Source organism: Semicossyphus pulcher, unplaced genomic scaffold, assembly GCF_022749685.1.
Source record: "Semicossyphus pulcher isolate SPU_LCO1_2020_fin unplaced genomic scaffold, fSemPul1.0.p SCAF_17, whole genome shotgun sequence".
Classification (NCBI taxonomy): Eukaryota; Metazoa; Chordata; class Actinopteri; order Labriformes; family Labridae; genus Semicossyphus; species Semicossyphus pulcher.
This window is the reverse complement of record NW_027211681.1, coordinates 6,341,967-6,368,578: the sequence shown is the minus strand read 5'-3', so window position 1 is coordinate 6,368,578 and position 26,612 is coordinate 6,341,967. Positions and strand designations below refer to the sequence as shown.

Sequence of the window (26,612 nt, the reverse complement as noted above, 5' to 3'; positions counted from 1 at the left end):
CAGAGTTTCATTGTGGTGTCCTGGTGTTCTCAGAATAGTTCGGAGAATGTAAGGAGTAATTCTATCCTATCCCAGTTCACATTGGGTGAGAGACATGCTTGACAGGCCACTGTCTATCCAGGGATGACACCTATAGACAAATATCCTACGGGTAGTTTGGGGTCACAGATTCACCAAACCAATGTGGTGGGTAAGTACAGTGGTTAATTCTTTTCACAGCCAGCCTAAAGCAGATGTTGGAAGAAAATGCAAACTCAACTGCTCTTAAATGCTTTTTGGGCCACATGCTCTCACTCCCAGCTCTTCAGAACGGACTGTTCTGGGACATGTGTGGGTGGGTAAAGTTGCTGGTATCGACTGACTGATCCTGCAGCTGGAGACTACACTCGTAGGCATGTGAGCTTGTCATGCATGCAGGTTTGTAGTCAAGTTAAAATTCAAATGAGAACTTTTTGACTTTCACTGGTGTCTGAGCTGAAGCCTGGGGGGAAGTGGGTCACATTTCTCATAAAGACACTGTAAGTGGGCCAACGCTTAAAAAAGATAAACAGAGATGTACCACTGTGATTTGCTGTAGGGGAGTTATCAAAAGGATTAGCTCACCTTTTGGGGTTTTTTTCAAAATCTAAAGTATTTTTTGTCACATTTTTCCCCTCACTGTTTTAATAGCCCTGCTTTCTTGAGAAAAATGGCCTTTACACCAATATATTCTCATTATTTTACAGTGACAGTACATAGATTATATTTTAAGTATTAAAGGAAAATCCAAGCACTTCAACACAACAGAAAATTTTAATTCCCCTGGTCAAATTTAAGATGTGAGGAGTTCACACCGAGCGATCTTGTAGGATTATCCAATATAGTAGTTAGATAAAAAAAATTTCTATCTGTCTAACATCTCTGGAAACAAAGACGGAGGGCTTGTATCTCAACTTACTGTCTTGCACCAACTGTGCTCTGCTGTGGCCATTATAAATAAAGTAGTTATCTGCGGTTTAAAAAATGAAACACTTTGCAATACTTGCGCAAAGAAGGCAGGGATTTAATCTAGCCGCAACAATGTCTACAAGGTGAATTACTCACGAGGTATCATTATTGGACAATCATTAATTTATTTGTGCTTTCGTGGTCGCTCAAAAATGCGGCTTTCTTTAAGTCCACCACTGCCCCTGTCTGGAAACTTGGTCAACTTTACAGAGCATAATACCTGTGAAAACCTGTGTTCTATTTTCTAACTGTTACTTAGACAAGGGATGCAAGTCACCTGTGAGTTCATATTCCCCATGTTAAGATCATTTCTATACAGAGGGACAGCAGTCAAGAGATAAATGTCCTTCACTACTGAGATGTTCACACAAGAAAAAAGAAACGTCAAAGAAGATTTTAACTTCTTACAGAAGAAACAGTATTATGATTATTAAACTTTATATGGACATGTTGTGTTAGGTGTGCATCCTGACAGGAATGATGTTGTTCCATGCTGTTGTCTGGCAGCCGGGTCCTCACTGCTGCTCTTTATAAACACATCCACTTTCTCCTTATAAATAGTTTACAAAGATCCATCCACACCAAGGCCGTGTCCTAGTGAAGCAGAGAGCGATAAAACCGCCACTCGATGGATGGAAACAATTCTGAAGCGTCCATCTGGAAGTTTGCATGTATACTTGGATCAGAAAAGCTGTTTATGCGAGTCCACTTATTATGGCGTGTTACACATTTCCATTTCCAGCACTGTAACCGGATAAGCAAACAGCCTGACAACTTGACTCACTGGTCACATTTATAGCATCCCACCCCCCCAGCAAAACACTTAGTAACACATGGCGCAGCCCCCACGCCCATCGCCCACCATGCATGGCAGACAGTTGGTTTGGTCATCAACTTTTCTGATCTACCTTAACAGCTGTAAGTCTAAACTTGCAGCCCCTCAGTTGTGCAGCAACTTGTAGTGAGTAGGGAAAAGGGGACTAGAAAGTAGGACAGAGCAGTCTGGCCCCTTTCCTTTCGAACCACAGGCACAGATTTGCGACAGGGGAGAGAAGACGCTAGACTACAAGAAGAGAAGAGACTTTGCTGCAGTGATTGAAGAAAGAAGCCCCTGGGACAGACACCAGTGTGTCCACATTACAGACAATCCAACTTTATAGATTTTTGTTCTTCAGGGGAGGAATATTCACTGAACACCTGGAAACATGCACAAGCGCACCAAGATAAAGATCGCCATCTTCGTGCTGCTGGTGGGTATGGCTTGCATGTTCACTGCGGTGGTGACGGACCACTGGGCAGTGCTCAGCCCGAAGGTGGATAAAGTCAACGAGACCTGTGAGGCGGCCCACTTCGGCCTGTGGCGGCTGTGCAAGAAGCACATCTACATCAGCTCGGAAAACTACGTGGAGGGGCTTGGCTGCGGACCCATCAGCCTACCTGGAGGTAAGAAAAAAATCAGAGCAAAAAGGCATGAGCAGCCGGCAGATAGAATTACATTAAAGGGACACTTCACTTTTCGTCTCTGCTGCTGAACCATTTAGACCAAAGGCGTGGCATAAATGTTGTTTGAGTGTGACTGAGGTGCCTCCATGCAATCCAGCCAGAGCACTGGGGTATGAAGCTTCTAAGAATAGCTATTCTTTTCATCTTACATTATAAAACTTCCAAAAACTTCCTTGTGAAAGGGGAGAAAGATCTACTCTGAGACATGAACACAGCTCACCACAATGTAATGAACATTTTCGGCTTTGAAAATATAGTTACATGTCCTTCTTAAAAGTATTTGAACAACATAATTTCATGTATTTATATTGTCAGTTGTCAGTAGTGTTTATCACATGCATCAATCCCAGCGTTTAGACCATATTTAGGATGTCTTACTGTGGTTTTGCAAGTCTGCCAAGTCTTGAGCATTGGTCACTCTGCCTTGGAATAGACCAGAGGGTGATGGTGGAAGCAACAGGCAGACCAGGCCCCATGACAAGGCCTTGAGAGGATGCCTTATCTGTAAGATAGCTGTAAAGATTTAACCAGACCACGGAAGATATTTGGCTTCAACCAAAAATGACTTAACATGAGCCATGGAGTCCCAGCAGGCTGCAAGCTTTTATTAAGCAACGCAAAATGCCGCAACAGCTGATTTCTGTGACTGCAGCCTGCGCCCTGTTTAAAGATGTGGTCTGTAAAACCAGCTGCAGACAGCTGATGCTTCATACTGCATGGGCGCCTATACTGGACATACAGACACACCCTGGATTAACTGCAGCAATTTCATTCGTACCTTTTAGACCAGGGGTTCTCAAGCTTTTTGGGGCCACTATTTGTATTGTAAAACGTATCAACCTAAATACTTCAGACCTGTTTCATAGTAATAAACAGAAAAACATTTCAATTTGAATCATGTTAATACCACTTACATACTTTAAAACAGAGGGCCATGTTATTCTTTGATTGATCTTAAAACCTTTGAGAAAATTAACAGCAGCAAAACAGCTACAGAAACGTCTCGCTGCGACCTGAATGAGTTTCTGTGATTTGCAACAGATTGACGTGATGTGTCACGATCATGTCAGTTCCTATTGGTCTAAAGCCAACGTGGGTGAGAGTAATGGACACAACACGCTTGTTTCACTGCAAATGGTCCTCATCTTTTGCGGACCCCCTCGCTATGGTTCGCGGACCCCACTTTGAGAACCACTGTTTTAGACAGTGAACAGCAGGTTAGCTGAAAAATGTGTCTCAGTGTAGAAGTACAAGCAGAATTTAATTAAATAAATATGTAGTGTAAAATTTCTAACACAAACTAATATTTACTTTGGTGTCAATGACTCACTGTTAATTCCACAGCAACAGGTTATAAACCCTACCCAACCACCCCTCAAAGAAACACGAATACATGAATGGGGTTTATCTCTGAACACGTTATGAGATACAGTTTTGACGCATAGAGTACAACACTATCCTTTATATGTTACCTTGCTCCTTAACTCCACCTGAGAGCGAGCTATTTTGACTAGCTATTCTTCTTTTACTCTATCATACCAGTAATCTGATTGGCCAATATTTACACATTAAGATTTTGAATGATCATGCAGGAATATTGATCAAACTTACCTTAAGTACATAAATTAGTACACTAAAGTAAGTATAACTGTATGTTTCCATTGTGGCATTATTACTTTTACTTATGTAAAGGCCCTAAACACCTCTTCCACCACAGGCCTTCATGATGCTAAACTAACATGTCAAACGTATAGGTCATGTGTATCCTGATATCCTCACAAGAACTCACCTTGCTCAGAATGTCTCAGAATAAACTCTCTGATGACAGAAGCTCTTGCAGCTGCTTGAATAAAAACAAGAGTGTAATTGAATAAAACGGGCGTAAACAGTGATGAGCACTTCCTGACTAGCAGTGACTCACGTCTTAATGACTTGTGGTGAGAGTCACTCATCTGCAGAGCGCTGGCAGCCCTGTCGGCTCGTTGACCGTTATACGGGGGAACCATTATCCAACTGTTGATCGTTATGTGACCCTGCATGTGGCTTTATGTAAAATTAGCCTCAGACTTCTAACCAAATTTGTCCACGTGACAAAGCTGTGAAAAAAACTCCTAAAATATGCCCTGACTGAAGGAGGATGTTAGACTTTGGGGAATCCCAGACGCTGTCTGCTCTGCTGGGCCATTCCAGGAGCAGATGAGATGCCAGAGGGGGGTTCATCGGTGCAGGCATGGCAGGCATGTGCTGAATATATAAAATCAGCTCGGCCAACCCCGACATGCAGGGAATTCATCAGATTGCAAAGACAAGTGGCAAATGCTTCTGGTGCTTTCATCTCTTGTTTTAGTTAGTTCATGCATACCGACACTTTTGATAGACATATAGAGACAGACTTCCAACTAAGGGGGGAAAAAAAGAGTCTTATATACATAAAGTAAGCATCTAAAAAGTATAACAACCTAGTATAAATCCAGATTAGAAAAACTGTCATACCAGTTTCGGTAAACCTGATATTAGGTTTGCATTAGACATGGTGATTGCTGAACATACCAAACATTAACATATTCACAAGACAGCTATGCAAGCATCGTCTGCAGGTGATTGACAGCTGCTGATGCTGAGGGACGATAACGGCCATCATTAAGCATAGCATTCATGGCTTTGAGAAGCTAGAAATAGGGACCTCTGAGCTAACTTGTATTCTAACTGCTAACTTTGATATGGATAGCAAAACATTTTTAACAGAATTCCGTGACTAATGCTGTGTGCAGACCCAGAGATGTCAATCAAAACAAGGGAGATGTCAATCAAAATGTGAGCTGCCACGCCTACAGGCTTGAAAAATAACTTTTTTTTAAATAAGCTTTCTAATATTTACGAACATTTACTTTCTCTCTGATTTTTGCTGATGCTTAATGAGTGCCCAGACTTTGAAATCATACATGCATTTTTATTATTTCAAGCCAAATTGGCAGAGTATTTAATATTTTATGGATTGCAAAGAGCCAGCGCTTTTTTACAAGCCACCCCGAATGGCTATTGTGACTGCAACATTAAGGTGATTTGTGCTGGCCTCCTTAGCAGCCTTTATTTACAAGAAGAAGAGGTGGTAGATGTTCCATTAATCTTTGTGGGGTCTTTCCTGGAGAATAGCTCTATTAGGACAGGAACATTATTGTTTATCATAGCCGCATGTCTCCAGAGAGGTGTCAACTTCTGATACAAAGCAGGGCTTTAACAGAGCGTCAGGAGGGAGACCCAGTTGGAAGGGAAACACTCTGGAAAATGTGGGCTGAGCCGGAGTTTAGGACACCGCTGATAAAGTGCAGATGGTGAGGTGGCTGAAAATACTCTGTCAGACTTACAGTGTTGCTTTAGTTTATGGACAAAGAAAGTTTTATCCCTGCCAAAACTTAACTCAGGGGCTCTGAGCTTACACCATATTTAGGATCCCTTACTGTGCTTTGTAAGTCTGCCACTGAGCTTAACTGAGAGCTATTTTAGTGTTTGTTCACCCTGTTAAATTAAAGAAGTTCTCACACTTAACTAAAACTTTATTCACCATAGTTCCAGATGCAGAAAATGTGAGATTTCCAAAATAATATTGTGCAAACTGCCCTGCAAGCAGTCGCTGTGGTTATAAATAGAAGCTGCGTAAATACTCAGCTGTCTTGGGTGGAAGCCGCGAGGGTCAAGTGTTCACGCCAAGTGCAGCGTTCCTGTGAGTGACGGGGCCGCCTGCAAGAGTCAGGCATCGGAGCTCTAACGCCGGCTGTCCCACCAAACTGTTCCCACGGGACCATCCTGCAGCAGCTCCACATCTCCGTGCAGCCCACTCAGCCGCTCAAATTACTTCACACCGCCCGAGGATAGGATGCAAAGACAAGAAAGCAAGTGGAACCACAGCTATTTTGCCTTTATAGGCACTCGGATGACATACCGAGCCAGGGATAGGCTTCGTATATGTGGATGTGGATATGCCAGTGATGTCTGCAACACATATATAGACATGTTTCTACATGCGTGTGTGCTTATAGCTGGATCAAAGCTCCATTTCACTGATTTGGAGTATGAGTGCTCAAATTTTCACACCCTGACAGGTGTAAGAAGTAATTTTGAAGAACATGTAAATGTAATTCCCTTAAATTTAAGAAACTTTGCACTAATTTGTGAACTAAGTTTAGTATTAAAAAAAACCCCACAGACTAATGTCCCTTAACATATTGTAATTTAGGTGGTAACGTAATTGACGTCGTCGTCACTTGTGCTTCTGATTGACTGAAGAGAGAGGAAGGCTACGGCAGCCAAACAGCCGACAAAACAAAACCGCAGCCTCAGAGGTCTGGGTCAGTTTTGGTTGTAGACATAAAAGCTATAACAAGGAGGTGCTGTGACGTGACAATGTGCAGAGATGCTGCTAATCCAATGTCCTCACCTGATCGCCGTTAAAGTGACGGATTGCCCTTTTAGGAAGAAGAGAGGCTTTACAGAGCCTGTCAGCAGGCGAACGAGGACCTACAACAAGTGTTGCAGTACTGTGCGTGCGCTTCTCAGGATGAATACAGATTAATATACGCCCAGCAGCTTGTCTAGCTGAAGCCTGCACTCCAAAGATGGTACAAAAAGATGTAATTAAACACATAGTCACATGTAGGAGTAAAGCTGCTTGATAATGCACTCAAAGCCTCCACTCAAAGGCCTGATAAATGTTGAGTGTCTCCACTTAAACAACACTAGAGATATGCATTAAGTGAAAGGAGAGCCACTTGGCCTTCAGACACTTTTCATACCAAAAATGTAATCTTGTGATGAGATGAGAGTTGAAGGAGTTGTCTGCTGTTAAATGGGATAAAGTAGAGTGAGGGTGGACTTTCCTTAAAAACATGAATATTCAAAGTATGGGGAGAGAGTGAAGCTCAGATTTTCAGCTCTCTTTAGGTATACAAAGTTGGCTCAAAAGCAACAGCGTGCTTAAATGATGCATGTTACTAAATGTACAACACAAGCAGTTATTTAGCACATAACTATTAATCAAGCTAACAAAAACTCTACTAACAATCACAAACCAAATTATAGTCACGGCCCAAATGCATTTGTGGATTAACAAAATACTTTATCTGTGAGAAACACAACTGCAACTCTGCTAGAGTTGAATGCTTTACGGTTAACGGATTCAGCTAACGGTAAAGTAAAACAAAAATACACAACTCCTGCTAGCTAGCAGCTGCTTGCAATGGTTAGCCTGAGGCACACAGCACATGGCAGTAGCAGCTTACTTTCAGCTCAAGACGCAAACTTACAGTATTAATGCAGCTCTGTCCGACAGTCATCTTCTTCACCGCCCGCCTTTTCCTCCTATTCATCTTCCATTTGTGGCATTATAATGTCTCCACCACGTGGCATTGCAGGAATTAGCAGTCTGTTATTTTCCCCACCGACATACACTTTCCCTCGTTTCTTGGTGGTAACTACAGTATCCTTTTGCCTACTGTGATGACTCCAGGGAATTAAATATCCAACGAAAAACTGCAAGGTCCATAAAACAAAAAAGGAACACGAGGACAAAATCCACACGAGAAACATGGTCTGACGAAAACAAACTATTACAGGGACAAGAAAGGAAAGAGACTAAATACACTGGGAAGGTGAGGGTAATCAGAAACAGGTGAGACTAATCAAGGAGCAGGTGAAAACCATCAGGGTGGGGCACACAATCAAACAGGCGGGAAAACACACAAAGGCAGGAAGTAAAGTAACATACACAAGATGGAGGGAGGAAAGACAAAATAAAACAGGAAATAAAAACTGAAGACTAAAAAAACATCACCAACATCACCGGAACAGCATTTCAAATGTAAATTACATAACTATTAGGGGGGCTCAATCTCGGATCCCATCAGCTATAGTCTGATGATGATATATCCTCTGGGGACAACAGTCAACATTCCGGGCGTGTAGCCAGTGGTTAGTGAGAAACAACTTCCAGTCAAGACTTCATTTTCCACGTGCTGCATTGTTTAAACCGTTTTTCTTGTGATTTACTTTAATTAACAGGTCTTAACTTTGCCGAGATTGCCTGTTATTTGTTGCCTCAGAAGTACAACTAGTTGCCAGCCTCTGTCGCTCCCTTATATGTGCATTTGAAAGTAAAAAACTGTGCAGCTTGTTGCTTTTATGTTTTGTTTTTGATAGCCGGTCCCTGTCTTTATTCATAAAAACATCTCTTTTGTATGTAGGCCAACACAATATGACACAGAGTATTAAAAGCGTGTGAATTTGAAAGGAGGCTTTTGTAAACATTTCAACTTCTAAACTATGATTCAGAGATATTGTTTGTGCTTCTCGCATCATATTACTGTCTCCTTTTAGAGCCAACTGTAATGCCTTTAAGCTTGTTTTCATGGCTTCAGGGTACATATGAAAACGTTCTACCATCCCAGCATGTCATCGAGCTCTCGCCGTGATATGATAGCATGCAGCAGTACATATTCTCACATGAAAGCATTTCGCTGGCGTCCCATGGTGAGACTGTATGGCAAGGAGGATTAGGGAACATGCCTGTGAGCGTCCAGATCAGTGATGTGCACTTGACTTTGCACGAGATTAAGTAACATAGATGTTCCCACTCTCTCTGCAAATATGATCATCTGAAAGTGTATTTCATTTTACTACCAGGACATTTTAATGCCGACAGAAACATGTGATACATAAAGTGAAGCCTCACACGCATCGACTACTTTTAACCATGTATACATAATTAAACCCCATCTGGAAGTATGTGGGATGAAATAAGTCAGACGCAATCAAGATTTGATGGGAATCTGAACCTGTTTTGTTTGTGTTTTCCACCCTTGGCATCGCATTAAAGACTTTTCCCTCCACCAAACGCCCCTGTCATCACACAAAGTGGTCTGGCTTAATTTGTGCAAATCCCCAAGGGTTAACACCTCGTCTGCTCGACAAAAAAAACGGAATGTGATGTCTGCTGTATCCATTTTTACTTTGACAGTTGATCGACAAAAAGCAGACCAGACATTTTAGTGGTATTATTAACCCCATGGTGGTGCCAATCTGTGAGAGGCTTTTGGAAAAACAATGTAAGGGGGCTTTAAAGTGTGAAAGAAGTGTCATATTCTCACCGTATGTCGCAGCGGGTGGAGTACAGCTGAAGTATGTGGGGCAAAGCTTGAATAGAGGTGTGAAAAGTTGAGCGGTTGAGCAAAGACAGAAGTTACGTTACGGTCGTGTCTCTGCTACATGCTGCTCTCTTAATAGTCCCCGCGCTTTTATTAGCATAAATTTGCGTATGAAACAATTTACATTTCATGTCATTAAATTTCATGAGACAAGGCAGTAAAAGTATAGAGAAGAGTACAGTTAAAGCCTGGGTAGTTAAATCATTAAATAATGATTGTGTGTTTTATAATTCAACCCGTTTCTACTTGGCCAACATCAAACTGCACACAGACAGAGTTAGCGTTAGCTTGTCAAAGCAGTGGAGTATTTAGCAGAGACATTTCCCTCCAGAGTTGAACGAGAGCAAAAACAAGCTACAAGAGAGGGAATATCTGACTTGTAGTTAAAGCAGGTGTAACTTCAAACTGAATCCTCTTTTTTCTCTTTCCACAGAGGAGAACTGCACTTACTTCAGACACTTCACTCCGGGGCAGGATGCTGAGATATTTGAATATAAAACGCAAAAAGGTAAGTTCATTTTCACCATATCCTCTCTAAAAATAAAAAACAGACACATTTCATTTGGTAAATAATTGACTTGAAGTAAGTTAAATATTCTTTGAATCATTGGGACAACCCGCTCTCAGTGAAGTTAAACATCAAACTGACTGCCTCACAGTTTCCTGTCTGACCTCTCCTGCTGCTGCTGCCGCCGCTCGGCTCTCTCTGGGCTCAGATTTTCATTCATGTGTCACTTCTGACCGCAGCACATCGATGTCACCGCAGGCGGATTCTACCAGCTAACAATGACGAAACCCTTCACGGGACATAAAGAGGTCCTGGGTGAAAGGGAATTGGATCTTTTATCTCTTCCCAAAAAGTCACTGTGCCCTCACACGTCATAATTGGAAACACTTTATTTCCAACACCATCCATTTGGCAAAAGGAGAAGATTTTGATTCAAGTACTTATGCCCTTGAAAATAGATTTTTCTGACTGAGGCAAAAGCAAATAATACTACAGAAAAATAAGATTTAATTATCCTTGATTTAGAATTTAAATCCATGTCACTAAATGTGCAACGCAAGCACAAATTACTCTGTGCATTATTCCTGAACTAAACAAATGCATACAAAAACTCAACAACAAAGTCACCACAAAACGATTCTGTGGATTTACAAAAACCACAAGCTGTGAGCAAAAACGACTGTAACCCACTACTGCTTGAGTTAAATAACATTATGGTAAAGCCGATTAATCTCATGGAAACAGATGTACACAATTCTTGCTAGCTAGCAGCCACTTGCTAGCTTTAGCTAACCTTAACCAAGGCGCACAGCACGTGACAGCAGTAGCTTACTTTCTGCTAGCGACGCTAATGTACTGTATTAATGCAGCTCAGTCCGACAGTCCTCTTCTTCACCGTCCTTATTATCCTTCATATGTGGCATCGCAATGTCCTCACCACGTTAGCAATTAGCATCTTTGATGCTGGAATTAGCAGGATCGACACCATTATCATCCAAGCTCCTGCATTTCTTAGCAATAACAAAAGTAAAAGGTTCAGCATGCAATAACTTATTTTATAGGATAAATTTGACAATTGTAATAACTCCTCAGAGCAGTTTATGTTGTCTCACACAGGCAATCAGACATGCAATTATATGAACAAACCAGTCAAATCACATAAGCTGTAAAGGCGAACAGTCATTAGCACTGACGTGACTGGAACGTCATTACATAAATGAAAAATAATATAATAGTTTATACAGTAGTAGTTTAATAGTATAGTTTTAATATAATAGTTTTCTCAATATGCAAATTTTACAGTTTTTGTTTTATAAATATTCATCGGAAAATTTGTGTTGGGAGGGAGATTAAGCATTTTTCAGGGGGCCTCAAGACCCTGCTAGCAGCCCCCTGCCTCTGTTGCCCTCTATATATCTATAATTGTCACCACCTCTGTGTCAAAGTTCACTGACTACTTCACATTTGGTGCCTTACAAACAGTACAAGGCGCATTTCAAAGCTGTGTGTGTTTGTAACCCCAGCTCCCATACTCTCCATCCTCCCTCCTACAGCTTATGTACTGAGCCCAGCCAGCGCATGCTGTATGACAGCCCTTCCATGTAATGTGTGTTAGTGAGCAGAGCACATGTGGTGCACTGTCACACTCTATTATTGGGGTGTGTAAATGTGGATGGTCACATGAAATCCTACACACGCCCACACCTTAAAGTCTGAGATGCTAATGCAAGCTTTCATGGGTAGCCCTCCCCCATCGTCAAACACACACACGTGCAGGATGGCTAGCCCTTAAGAGGCACATTACAAGTTAGCTGGAATGATTGCAGAACTGACCTGAGCTCCCTGTCGTGTTATTCACTCTTGAATGAGTCATTTGGCTGTACCATAATGGTCCATATGGTTGAATGAACATAGTGGCTATACAGTGTGTCACCACAGGCACATCTGTCCATACATAAAGTAAACCTCTTATCTGCCATAGGAGGTTCTCCAGTATAAAGTAAATGAAGTGTAATGAAAATACTGTAAGTTGAGAGGAATCAAGGACCCTGTAAGAATCTAGATAGATCCGGGCCTTTCTTTTTAGTCTTTTATAAAGATAAGTAAACAATGCAAAATGTCAACAGAAACTCTACAGTTTCCTTTTATTTTGAAGGACTGACTGATTTCTGAGGACTGAGAAATCCCTCAGCAGTCCAGCAAAGGACACCCTGTGTGACTCACACTGGTATCTTTTGATGACTACCTGCCTCTCTGTGTTCAAAAACTTTGGCGTTTCAGTCAACGAGCCCCGCATACGAGCTGTATCTAAGAGAACACAGAGTGTTCAGGGTGCAGCCCTTCCTCCCCTGCCAGCAGGAGATGAAGGCCATGTTCCCCAAAGGAATGCCTCTCCTCTGGGCATGGTTCACAGGTGAACAGGCAGCAGATCAAAGGCCTCCAATCCCATCCACGTCTCTGCTAAAAACAAGACAGCTGCTGTTCCTTTTACACAGGCGCACTGTAACACAGGGATGTGTGGAGTATATTTGTATGTTAAATGTAAGGAGTCTTTAAAGCACAAAGCATTAAAGGCAAAGTCTGGTAAAAGTCTGTATTTTCTTATTGTCACCAAGACCGCGTTCTTTCATTAACAAGAACTGGAACACTTGCAACTTTTATCTATCACGCTGCTCTAAAAACTTACCAAAGCACCAAGTGTGTATTATTCTGCTGCTGAAAAAGTTCCCAATAAATGTACCACAAATTCCTCTTTGAGCAACATTTCCTTCATATTACAGAGCCCTTGTTTGAGGAGAAATGTGAGCATTTTTCTAAAAGCAATCTTGTGACCCATTTATAAAGATGTATGTTAGGTTGGTGTAAAATGGTTTTCATGGGATTTGGGGACCATAGGAAACATGTAGAATAAAGTAAGCATTATCCATGTCTGACAATGTGTGATTAAGAATATCTCCTGAAACGTACACATAGTAAAAGGAAATGTTCACATAGTGCATTCTATAGTATTTAATAAATGATCCAGGATAAAATACTGGCTCAATATGTAAGGCAAGGGTGTGGCAAACAATGGCAAATGGTTATAAAGCTGCTCATTCACTTTGGCTTCAAGCTCCTTAACAACAACTTGGCTGTCATCAACAACTACCTATACATTGTTTTAATTCAGCAAATAGTCTTTTTATAATGGCCCAATCCTTAGTTTATTATTCCTATATTGGCTAAAATAGGATGACAATTTGAATTACACATAAAATTGTTATGTATTTGGGTCATAAAGGTTCTTGATGAACACGATCGTGTCTCTCTCTTTCCAGAGTACAACATCTCCGCTGCAGCCATCTCCATCTTCAGTCTGGCCTTCATGATCCTGGGGTCTCTCTGTCTGATGGGGTCATGTACCGGGAAAGGCAAAGGACGAGACTACCTCCTAAAACCTGCTGGCATGTTTTTCGCATTCGCAGGTGAGTCCAGCAGGGAAATTCAATCTCCTTGTGTAGGTAGAGCTGTATAAGTCGTGTTTACACACCTCTGTCCTCCCCAGGTCTCTGTGCCTTCATCTCACTGGAGGTGATGCGTCAATCCGTCAAACGCATGATCGAGAGCGAGGACACAATCTGGATTGAGTACTACTACGCCTGGTCCTTCGCCTGTGCCTGTACCGGCTTTGTGCTCCTCTTCCTCACTGGCATCGCCCTCTTGCTCCTCTCCATGCCCCAGATGCCCAGGAACCCATGGGAGACGTGCATGGACGCCGAGCCGGATCAAGTGGAGTGAAATGTACCTCCCTACGATAATAGAGCGACTTGAATATGGGAGTTTTGTCTGAATTTTTGCCTTATCCTGTATGCACAACCACAGTTTAAGATACAACTGTCCTTAGGTATGACTCATGTTGGAGATCAGTGCTCAGATCTGATCGATTGATATTGTTATGCAAACATTAGTTAAAAATACATTAAGATTTTAGACAAATTTACATTTTTAGAATATAGTGCATACAGTTATGGCCTGACACCCACAGTGGTGAACTTTATTTGATCTTACGTACTGTTCATGTATGATATCTTGTACATATCTAATGTTTGTCTGTCGACTTTTGTACGGGATCGCTCAAGGAATCAAGAAAATTAAAGTAAGTAAGAGAAGTCATATGTAATCAAATGTTAAGTTGTACATTTCTAAGATTTATGCAGAACCTCTAAAGATGACGACTGTCTCGTTTAAGTTCGAACTTCATGAATAAATGAAGCGAAGCAGCAGCACAGAGCAGGTGTGTGTGTGTGTGGCAGGCTGAATGCTAATCACCCACACAGTCTGCAGCACTGATCATGCTGGAAAAGGTTCAGTTCTAGCAGGTGCACGGACAAGGCCTTTTACTTTTAGTCTGCAAACCAAACTGGTACAAAAAATTCTCTGTTTATTTTCACATGTCAGCACGACACATGAAACAGCAAGTTATAGAATGAACAGCTACGTGCCAGCCGAGTTATAAAAAGGATGCATGCCACAGTTTATCTAATCCAATGCAGCTCGCAGACGTTTACTTTCACAAAGCAATGCTGCAAAAGAAGAACACTCAATGACTCCAGAGGGAATGACAATAGTTGTCAGTCATCGATTGTCTTGCAAACTCTTACTCTTAAAAATCATTTTTTGCTAGTCCAAGTTGAAGCCGCTTTGTACACGGTTGGGTTTGAAAAGCAGAACAACTTCTATGAGCTGCTCACCAGCTACCAAGGTAGAGCAAGTGGTTGAACTTTTTTAGTTCACTGAATCCCAAATTACTTATTTGTGAAGCTACTTTGCAAAGAAGTTGTCATAATTAAAAAAAGAAAAATCAAAGAGTTGTAGTGAAATAATTACAAATTGCTGGCATGATGAATGCTGCTTTCAAGTGCATATTACTGTTGGATATTTGAATTTTATCTGCAAAACCTGCTGCAGTTAATGGGAGCTGCAACCTTCAGGACAAATGTTTGTTTATTTCTCTCCACATATATTTTAACTTTTCTTGACTGTTATTTTACTGATACTGTATGAATGAAATTAAGTCAAACTAAGACATTTTAGAAAAAAAAACAAGTTTGTGGTTTTTCAATGCATTTAGATTGTGTGTGTTCTGAGCTCTAACTTTGTAATGAAAATTAAATCTGGATAAGCTTTGGGGAAACTTTGTCTTAGATGTGTTTGTGTTTTTTATTCTGTCATACACATCACTCAATAGTAAAGATCCACAGGTTTACCATTTCATACATTAAAGGTGTAATCTCGAAGATCTCAATTTTGTTCTCTTTGGCGGCACCTATGGTGATGAATGGTAATTGCGGGAGCACACTTCACTGATATCCAGACAGTGTTGCATTTTCTGAGGTCTACGGTTGGCTCTGGTTGTAACTCTTGATTTTCCTCGCTGACGGTCGCTTTCCTTTTTAGACTGTTTTCCTTCATCTGAGCGTCGATTTTTTTCCTTTTTCTTTGGATTTTCACTTATTTTTGAAGTTGTATCTGTAGTCATCGATCTTTTCTTTGTTTGTTCAGCCATAGTACATTACTGTTTACTCTCAACACTTGCAGAGAATGGAAAAGCAGCCGCTTAGCTCCGCCTACCCTCTCTGGCAGACCAACCACTGCTGACTGATGGAAAACACGTCACTAACTGGGCGCCGCTTGTGATTTTTTCCGTTTAAGTCGCACCAGACACCCAGTCTGTAATACTGCAAATGCAAAGGCTTTCATCAGTGGGCCATTGTGTTACCTCATTCAGCGACAGTGACTTAACATTTATTTACATGAAAATCTTCGAGATTAACACTTGTTGAAACAACTTTTGTAATTTCTGTACATAAATATTGTTTGATTTTCCCAGTAAAACTGTATGTATAAGCATTAACCCTAACCCTCTATAGATGGTGATTTAATTGAGGTATTTTTTCTCATATTAGGGTGGTGAGGAGCCAAAGTAGACAACTAGTGTTACCACTTTAAGCTAAGGCAATACCCCGCTAATACAGTAATTCCTATAGTCAGCGCCACAGCTGATTATTTGACTCAGGCACAAAGACTGCTCTTTAGAACGGCTGTGTGATGCAGAGGACGACAGAAAGGCAGAACTCGAGCAGTTTCAATAAAAACACTTTAATAGAGAAACAAATAAAAAAGAAAATAAACCTTTGAAACACAGTCTAAATCCTTTATTATAACCACCACCAATTGAAATGAAGAAGAGTAAAACAGATCTATTCATTATTTTTGTACCCACGAGGGAGGAACCAATGGGAGTGGGAGGCTGGGAGAACAGGTGTGCCATTGATTCACTGCAGCAAGGGAGAACAGAGGAGAGCAAACAGAGAACGGGCAGAGATGTGGCGTTTATAGAAGGCTGAACACAGTGCTCTCTACTGGCTGGGCAAAAGGTTGCTCCCTTTCCATGTGCCACAGAAACACACAAACAAGTTTCGCTTTGTTTTCCTTAAAAAGGCAGCAAAGTCTGGTGTTAAGAACAGGATTTATGGGATGGTGTATGATGCAATACCCGGTGGTAAACATGTTTTAAAATCGACTTCATTGAAAGAGTAAAGACCCCGAAACCAATGGCAAAAATGACCCTTAAAAAAAATCTTTCAAAATAAAATCCCTTTAAAAATGTCTTTGGCTCAATCTCCTCTGCTTCAAAAATAAATAAAAGTGTAGCTGAAGAAGCGGTGAAATATTAGTATTGCACAACTTCAGAGATTAGCCAACGACAGCTTTGTGGCAAAACGATTCCCCCAAACAAACATGCCCGAAGCTTCACACACCAGGGAGCAACCTCAGCGTCAGCCCTGCTAAGTAACTGCAGAAAAGAAAAGAACTTACATGACCATTACATATTTGATTGACATGTTAGTAAAATATCATAATAGTTTTGTTGATAATGTCACAAGTTATTGTACACATCAAATAATATACCAAAATTTGACTCTGTAGGTTGAACAAAAGTTTTTTTTTTTCCTTTTTTTTTTATCCACAAATCAATACAAACTGATAAAAACAGGGATAAAAACCAGCCAGGTCATCTCAACATGCATGAAAAGAAAACAAGTCTTCACGTTAAAAAAACAACAAAAAAATAAAACAAAACAACAAAACCGATGTTGATTGTTGTACAGCTGTGAAGTGGTGAGAAAACAGAACAAATCCAGCAACAATTACTCAAAAATATGTATCGTACAGTGAAATAAGTTGTCTTATAACAGCTGCAACATAAATTCTCCTCTTTGTCAAATCAGCCAGACACCATCTTTAAAAAACAAAACAAATAAAAGCATAAAAAGTTACAACAAGATGCTGCAACTACTCACTGCTGTGTTGTTGTCCATTTTATAGAATCATAATTAGATTTTTTTTTTGTGAATTTGCATAATTAAAAAGGGCAAACCTCTTCTTTGAACAGCTTCTACAAAATTGAGGCGCTCCCAAAGTTCTTGTTTGTAAATATCTAGAAAATGCATATTTACAAGTATGTGTTGTTCTCTGCTAAGTCGAAAAAACTGGACCTTTGAATTACAATGTTTTTAAAGAAAATAAAACCAAAGCTATGTGACGCTCTCTGCTGACTATTCTCACATCTGTTATTATCCGTTGGGGACTAGCTTACTGTGGAAGTGACATTTAACATTAACTAACAGCCGTGTGAAAGCCATGAACCGCGATTTAACCATTTATTTTGTTTGAACAATTAGTGAATTACACATACTGAGCACTGGATGACTGTTTTCCAGTATTGCTTTTGTCTTAAAGGAAAAAAGCAGATACAGTGCATGAGCAAATTTTTATAATTCAACTGCAAGTTACTTAAATGATCCGGTCGTCAGTAAGGTAGCAGTGAAAACTATGTGCATGTAGCTCTGTGGCCTCCTTACGATGTCAACTAACGAACATCAATGTTCCAGTTATGTTTATCATGTGTATTAGGTTGTAAGGAAAAAGTAATTTGGCAGTAGAAATAAAGCGAATGGTCAGAGCTTTTTGATGACATTAAGGGGAGATATTAATATGCCCGACTGGAGTGCAAAACTACATCATGTTAAATCTCTAAACTGGGAACAACTTTCTCAACATGACCAGTTCATTCTTAACAACAGACACATCAACAGCCAGATGTCTTTGAACAGCTCTCTGTGGAGTTACTTTAAGCTAAGTTAGCTTTGAATACCCTGAAATTAAAAATATGTTAGTTATAGGGAAATGCTTCGAACATTTTATGGTGAATGTTTTCTGGCAGTACTTAGAGAAGAAGAAGAAGAAGAAGGTTATTTTTTACCATAAGGTTCATATTACTCAGGGATTAGAGATTGTCTAACAGACAGAACAACACTATGTTAAAGCAGATCATATATGTGTATTTTCCTATTTCAGGGTGTTTAATATAAATCCACAGTTTGAACATACTTTAGCGTGTTCAAAAACATGTGACTGGCAGTGTTGATCAAACCCTCATTTACAACTTACCGATCATGACACACCACTCTGACTTTACCACTCTCTCTTCACTTTCACAAACCCTCAGAGTACTGCAACCTTGTCTAAAAAGTTCATCATGATTAGTGACAACAAAAAACAAAAGACATTTCATATCTCCAGCAGTAATTAAAACTAATTCCTGGTGAAGATGTTGCAGACAAACAAAAAGACTTCAAATAAACTAATTAAAAATGAGCATCGGCCACAAGGGAAGCAGTTTGGGAGACTCTTATCACATAAACGATGTCTGGTGTTCTTTGATCCTTTAAACAAACGAGGAATGACATGGTTGTAGCTGTTCTGACATTTTAACACTGTATCTATTGTTGCTGAAGCAAAATAACTGAAAATTAAAATATGCAATCAATATTTGTTATTTTTCAGTAAATAATCACATTTACTATTAATCACTGAAGATGATTCCCAGGTAAGGATGTCTAAGGGTTAAGGATCAGAAGCCAACAAACAGAAAGTAATTCATAATTCAAATGCTAGCATGATACAGGAATTTAAGGACATGTCTGTGGCATACAATTCAGTCTTTTATTTTCTTTATATGTACAGATTAGAGGAAAATTTTATCTACTTCTATACACTGTTCCACGTAGTTTCTGCGTCAGTTGACCACTTAGCTTTTGTCCGTTACCACAACTACAGTAGTATGAAAATCAAGACGTAACGTCCACTCAAAACTGAAGAATACAAAATGATAAAAACTTCAACATACTTATTTAGTAACCAACAAAAGCAACTTCAATAAGGAAAAATATGCTGGTAGCTAAGTGGTCAACTAACTCTCGCCTTTTTTATTTATTTTTTTATATCTTTTTTTAGCATTACGTACATATACAAGTGTAGATAATATAAGTATATATTCATATATACATAATGAGTATGTATATATACCAGTAATGCATTCATTATATATACTTATTTTCTTCACAGATATGTGAAACAGGAGAAAAGATGACTGTTACAAATAAAAAGTTAAAATGAAACAAAATGCAGAAAACAAACCTACTGATAGAAACAATTTGTAAATGCACTTTGCACTATTTTTTTGGTGTTTTTTAGAAACAGTTTTGCTTTTTTTTTTTTTTTTGTTTAGTTTTATATTTTATCACTTAATTATTTGGGAGAAGGGACACTCATTTAAAGTAGGAATAGTACCCATTGCTACCATTTGAACTTCCTATACTCAGCTCTTGTAGGAGGGAGAGAGGGTCGCTGTTCTTTTTGGCCTGATCGGGGCGAACAGCTCGGGGCTTGGGTGGAGCACGGAGGGCACTGGCGTAGGACATGGTGGGTGGTTTGCTCAAATTTGGAGGCCCCTGTCCGGCCTCTGTTGGAGCCTGCGGCGGCGGCGGCGGTGGAGGCTGCTGCTGCTGCTGATGCTTGTTATTGGGCATGAGAGGAGGGAACTGTCCAAGGTGCTGAAGGGAGTTGAGGGAGTGTGGGTGTGTCTGCTGTGCTGCCGTGGCCTCTGCCTTCACCTGCTCCTCCGTTTGACGAAGGGCCTTGGATGCTGCAGGGTAAAAACAAGGGGATTAGATAGAACAAGACCAAAGTAAACAGAACTGCTTTGACTTCTAAACAAACAAAACAAGTCTGTGAATAAGAAGCTAATGCCAATCGACCACATTTTAGGCGATGCTCACCCATGAGGTCCCGGTGCTGAGCGAGTGTGCCGGCTCCGTTACATGGAATGTTCTGGAACGGACCGGGACCCCCACCATTACTGGGCCAGAGGTCATGTGAGGGGTAACCGTAGGGGGCATGTGGGTGCTGATGATGCTGTATGTGTGGATGAGGGTGGTCCTGGGGGTCTGATGTACAGGGCTGGGACTGCTGGGAGAGGGCGTTGTGGGTGTTGGCTGGAGACGAGTCATCTGGGTAGCTGGAGGAGATGCGACGTTGATAGAGGGGCCGGCCTGGACCTCTGGGTTCATACTGAGGAGATAGAAAAGAAGGACAAGGAGGATACAAAGATTATTAGGTCAGAAAGAGGGACGGAAAATATGAACTTCAAAATAAAAGAAGCACCTTACTCCGTAACTGAGGATAACAAGAATGATAAATGAACACTGACCTCGTCTACGTTGTGAAGGGCTGTGGCTGCTGATGTTCTGGGGGACAGTGGGTGATACGACTCCTGGTCTGGACCTTGGCTTTGTTGGTGGTGTTGCTGCTGCTGCTGTTGCTGCTGCTGCTGCTGTTGCTGTTGTTGTTGTTGTTGTTGTTGTTGTTGTTGTTGTTGCTGTTGCTGCTGCTGCTGCTGGTGCTGATGGTGCAGTTGCATCAGGTGGACTTGCTCCTGCCTGCTTGGGTGAGCCATGATGGGCAGTCCGTATGGAAGACCGTGGCCCTGATTCCCCATCAGGTGGTTCTGCTGTGGTGGGCTCACTGATGCAGCTCCACCATGGGACCACTGGGCCTCTTGGAGAAGGTATTTGACTTGGGAGGGAGGGGGGCTGGCAGGGTGGGCTGGCGGCTGATGTGGGTAGCTACCAGAATTATACATGGGGTTCCCCGGGTGCTGCTGCTGCTGCAGGGCTGGGTTGTTGAGAAGGTTGTCGTTAAGGAGATCGCGGCCGGTGTCATGGGGGTAAGGTCCCTGTGGGAAGGGGCCGGCATGATTGGAGGTGGCAGCTAAAGAGGATGAAGGGTCACCTGAGGCACGGGATTGGGACTGGCGGTACTGTAGGAGACGAGATTGTGGTGGGGGCTGCATCTCAGCTGCTTCCCTGGGCTCAGGCTGATCCTGTGGGGGCATCTCTCTCAGGAGGCCTGGGTACCTGGGAAAGGGAAATGTATTGTTTGACTTTAACAAATATATAGTGAAATGAACATTTCTTCTGTATCATATTAGCAGAAATTTTCAATGAAGAATAATAAACTGTTGATTAGCCTAACCTGGTGTACGGTGGCCCAGTGGAGGCAGAAGATACAGCCTCATCCTCCATATTGGCACTAAGGCCCCAACTAGCTGCCCGGAGCAGCTGAGGGGGGAAGCGAGCCATGCCAGGCTGAGCGAGATGGGCGAGCTGTTGGGGCAGAGGAAAGGCGACGCTGCCCTGGAGGAAAGGGCCCGCTGCCTCCCCCCACTGGCCCAGCCTGGCTGCCTGCTGCTGCTGCTGCTGGCTCAGTGCCTCTAGAGCCAAGGGCCCCTGGAGGTCTGAAAGGTCAAGCACAAGATTAGGATTCAGTGGGATAACTTACTTATCAGTTGGGGGAAAAAATAAGAGGCTGGATAGTGTGAGATGTAGAAGACAAGTTTTCTGAGCAGAGTCTAGCCTAAGTTGTCAGCCTGTGGTGGCAGATGCAATGCTAAGGAGGGTTAAGACAGGGAGATATAGAGAGGATTAAACAGGAAGTGAGTGGTTAAAGGTCACTGAGTCGGGTTGTGTCTATGAGTGACAGTAAATCTCCTAGTAAGATCAACGATGGAGCACATTCACTCACCCAGACTCTCTCCCAAGCTTCCATCCTGTCCGTCCTCCCCAAAGCTGTTGACCCTGTTATGCTGTGACAACCCTGGATGGTGGCCCCCTGGTTGGCCCATTGGAGTCCTAATGGAGGCACTCATCTCCTCCACCCCGCCAGACTCTGGCCCATCCAGAGTGGGGGACTGGACGGCCCTGTGAGCGGGTATTGGGCCACTGAAGAAGGACGCGTTGTGGCTTCCACCGGCATATGCAGGGCTGAGCTGCTGCTGCTGCTGACTCTGCTGGGCCATCCCTGGGTGCTGAGGCTGGCTGACCCGATAAGGAAGCCTGGAGAGGGGGTACTGCGGGGGGAAGGCTCTTCCACTGGCAGGATGTGGGGGAAACGCTGGGTTTGGGGGTGCGAGGTGGTAGTTGAGGGGTCTTTGGGCTGCTGAGGGATCTTTTCGATGGAGAAGCGCATTTGGAAATCCTACGAGCCCTTCTGAGTCTAGACTTCGACTTTGACCGGTGTCCAAATCTCCCTAGAACAAAAATAAACAAATCATTTGTCAATGTGAGTCTACATCAAGTGGACGAGTTATTTCTGGTTTAATGAGAAGAAACATAAATGTCAACAACTTGCCTGTTTTTCCTTCATGTCTGCGGTTTTCCTCTCTGGTGTCTGAAGACGGCTCTGTTCTGACTTTGGACATCCTTCTAATTTACCTAAGAAGGAGTCAAAACCACAATCAAACCTATTCATTTATACTTGCTTATTTTATACGATACATTCTTTCTATTTGATTAAATAAAATTAGCATTTTTGATTTTGTGGGGCTGCTTAACATGTTAATTTAAATCAAGGCACACCATTTCTGATGGGGTCTGCCTGTAGCTCCTTGTCAGGGCTGGGCTGGCCCATTCCTAGAGGAGAGGGGTGGGCCATTCCACTGTAAGGGATGGGGGAGCCTCGATTTTGGGCCTGCAACAGGTTAAAGTTGTACGCCATGGCTGCTGGATGGCTCATGATGCGAGGGTCCACAGCGAAGCGATTCTGGTAACCGGGCCAAGGCAACTTAAAATAAAAGCACAGATTGGAAGATTATTAATCAACAACAGACTATAGTAAAATAGCGTTACAATATATCTGAAGCAAAGGCAGCAAATGCTTCATCTGATCTGAACTTTTTAAGGGAAAAAACAGACATATTGACACATATTTAACACATTATCTTACACTTCTATATCTTGCTTCTCAGAGAACAATTTTAGAGAATCCCTTTTGACAGCTGATATGTAAGACTTAAGTTATTTAGGGCACATTTGCTCAAACAGTAGTATACAGGATTATATGTATCTCACAGATTGTTGCTAAAGGCAGGAAACTTACAGGCAGGGGCATGGACATGACCATGTTTCCACCATACACAGCTGGGACGTAGAGGATACTGGCACCAGTATGAGGATCTATCCTCTGAACAGGACTGGGTGACTTGCCCATACCAGCTGGTGTGCCACCCAAAGGTGGTGTGAATGCCCTAATCGGGTTTCCCATCAGCATGGCGGGGTTGGGTTGGACTGGAGTGAGAGAAGGTGGAAAAACAAAGTAAATCCAAATGGTCCTTAATGATAGATACATAGACAGCAAGTTATTTTCACAGATTTCATTTGATTGTTTGTAGTTTAGTTTAACGTATCTGGCGGACAATCTGCAGCTGTCAGAGGCTGAAACTAACTGATTGTCTTCTCCTAGTAAGCAACATACTAACAACTCCTCGCTGTGCTTTTCAAGGCTGCATCGCTTTGATGGCTTCAGTAGCCTCGGGCCTTCATGCATCCATCTGGGCGGCTGCATTAGATCGGCTCATATCAAGCTGTTGATATGCGTGCAGGCTTTGTGTGTAGGGAGAGCAAATGGAACAATGGAAGATCTAATAGTGTTGATCTATTGTAAAACCTGACGATGAATATACTGTGAATATTCTCAGCAAACATACTGCTTTGACTGTAATAGTGGTTGTACTTCTGCATATACACATTTAAAAGCAGGAGTAAAAATATAGAATTCAGCCACAAAAAAGCAACACTGTCCTCTTGACATTTATCAAAGACAGCATAACATTACCAGAGCATTAAGAATTAATGAAGAAAGGCACGTTGTCCTGTAATATTAACTCACCATATCCTTCAGGTGGAAGGTGCTCTGTGTGGTTCGCATGTTTCCCCTGTAAGACAAAAAAATACATATATGAGAAAGTTGTGAGCCCAAAGAGAAGAAAACAGAAAGTTAACAAGGGGTTGAGTGTGGATAAATGTGGGGTAAAAACACAAGTCCTGTAACTGTAAAGCAAAATAAGAACTGGGCTTACAGCAGTGTCAGTATGACCCTGACTGTCCCACGTCTGTCAAACCAGCTATAGAATCAACACTGCATCAGTGATGGAGGGAGGCAGCATTTAGGCTAGCCAGCAATGCACAGCTACATTTATCACAATTTAGTAGTATCAAACTCTCCCAGCTGTCTTATGAAGGCAGATTATAATATATGATAGATGGGGAGGCTTTTTCATTGTGCAACATTTACTGTCATTATGCATTACAATTTAAATGCTACATCTAATACATAGCAGAAATGGTTACACTGTCCCTTTAACAGTATCATAGTCCACTGCCCTGCCATTTTCCGAGTGACCATGTCCCCTTAGACCACAGATGTATTTAAGAAAATTAATAACAGCACGTACATGGAAGAGCCACATTTTAAGGATTGTACCACTAAATCCCCTTAAGAGATCAAAACTATCGATTTATTTCTGCTATCAACGGCCAACTCCACTGTTGTTGTACATTTATTAAAAACACACAAAAGCCATAGAAGTAAAAAAAGTTCTCACGATGATTTCCTGCTTTGACAGTGTGTGCACAGAGAGACTGAACTGAATCCTGATCATTGTTGACACACCCATGTATGAATGTAAGTACACATACGGAAAGTAACTCGTGTTGGGCTGTGTTAGCACACTGTCTGTTTTATTATTAATCATTACAGGAAAGCAAACACAACTATCTACTTTGAGATCTTTCAGACGCTGGTTTGAAGCACGCAGTCTGTCCAAGTTGATAGTGGTGTTAACAGATAGAAGTTGACAGTGGCTGTGTTTTCCTTTGAGGAGGAAGAAATTAATGACATCCTCAATTTTAATGGGATCCTTTTGTGTTGCTTTGCCGATATTACAAAAAAAGCAGGTATAAATTACCTCTCAGGTAAGGAACAAGAGTCAAATTATTGGCTAAAAGTTACTACTATTACAACTTTCCTTTCAAAGACTGCTGCAGTCTTTGCCACTAGGTAAAAAGAATTTAAGCAAGTAGTTACAAACCCAGAAAGAACATATTTTGTTGAGCAATGTCAGAATTAAAATAAAAATTAGACATTTAGATATAATGATAATGAATTTAGAAATTCAAGCATTACATGACTGCTTGTTCTGAGAGACGGCCAGACTTTGTTGAAACAATTTCATGAGGCAAAGCCAAACAAAAAGATACGCTCAGTAACCAAAGTCAAATCTGTCAGGACCTGTTTGTCACACACACAGTATGAAATGTTTAATGGTCCTTAAAATGTCGTTATACTTCCGATACCAAGTATTTAGATACACAAGTATTTTGGTTTAATATGGCACCGTTAGAATTTGGATAACATAGAAAACAACTATATAACAAATGTTTTACAGAATCAATTTGTTCGCCAAACATGTATGTTGTAATATTAAGTGTTTAGGATGGGCAGGTCCCCTTTTTAATCCTTTGGTCTGTGATACTGTCACAGAGCCTTGACTGCTATTTTAAGGCGTAACATTAACCGAGCTGAAAATGCGGCACCGTCTAGAGCTGAGGTTATTTGATCTAGTCTTAGATAGACTGCTGCAAAATTCCTCGGAAAAATACACATTGATAACGGTAAAGATCGACACGGATGTTTCTTTGTCTTATATGATTAATTTTCTGAAACAACAAGGGTCTGCTGAGAATGAAAAGCACTGCTTACTGCCTCTTACAAACACACTAGATGACTGTGTACTGGCTGTCAAACAGGGTTATGTGGTTACTTGTAATGTGGCATTATTTTTCCAAAGCAGGTTTCCGGCTAAATAAAAGCAAACAAAAGGGGGAAAAAGGAGAAAATCGCTCAGGTTGGCCAACGTTAAAAAGGGAGGATTATGCTGTTTCACATTTTAAAACATATATATATAATGTAACAATGTTGGATGTCCAGACTAAACGTGGGTTAAGTTTTAAATCTGTAGGGAAAAGTATGTTGGAGTAATCCCCAGGCTTCTCAGCTCAGTCTGCAGGCTGCTGAGAACACCAGGTTTCACACAATTTTTTCTACACGCTGCACTTTGTGACGTCACAAAGTGCAGCCTCAGCAGGCTTCAGAGAGCTGGCCAATCAGAAGAAAGTGGACTTGTAGGGGGCGAGGTT

General features: G+C 41.5%; 2 protein-coding genes across 2 annotated transcripts in view; one reads left to right on the top strand and one right to left on the bottom strand.

The window, feature by feature from the left end:
• The first annotated feature begins 1,944 nt into the window (after nucleotides 1-1,944).
• On the top strand, nucleotides 1,945-15,357 carry LOC138594987 (voltage-dependent calcium channel gamma-1 subunit-like). The gene is made up of 4 exons (XM_069666294.1): nucleotides 1,945-2,430; nucleotides 10,120-10,194; nucleotides 13,512-13,658; nucleotides 13,739-15,357. Exons 1-4 carry the CDS (start codon nucleotides 2,193-2,195, stop codon nucleotides 13,969-13,971), a joined length of 693 nt encoding a protein of 230 aa, XP_069522395.1. The 5' UTR covers nucleotides 1,945-2,192; the 3' UTR covers nucleotides 13,972-15,357.
• Nucleotides 15,358-16,316: 959 nt separating this feature from the next.
• Nucleotides 16,317-26,612, bottom strand: part of helz (helicase with zinc finger) — a 55,157-nt gene continuing 44,861 nt past the window's right edge. The window contains exons 25-33 of the mRNA XM_069665355.1: nucleotides 24,304-24,349; nucleotides 23,515-23,702; nucleotides 22,995-23,199; nucleotides 22,768-22,850; nucleotides 22,162-22,666; nucleotides 21,613-21,874; nucleotides 20,789-21,494; nucleotides 20,358-20,649; nucleotides 16,317-20,224 (exon numbers count right to left, since the gene is read on the bottom strand). Coding sequence (XP_069521456.1) covers nucleotides 19,848-20,224; nucleotides 20,358-20,649; nucleotides 20,789-21,494; nucleotides 21,613-21,874; nucleotides 22,162-22,666; nucleotides 22,768-22,850; nucleotides 22,995-23,199; nucleotides 23,515-23,702; nucleotides 24,304-24,349 — 2,664 coding nt within the window. The 3' untranslated portion in view covers nucleotides 16,317-19,847. The remainder of the gene's footprint in view (nucleotides 20,225-20,357; nucleotides 20,650-20,788; nucleotides 21,495-21,612; nucleotides 21,875-22,161; nucleotides 22,667-22,767; nucleotides 22,851-22,994; nucleotides 23,200-23,514; nucleotides 23,703-24,303; nucleotides 24,350-26,612) is intronic.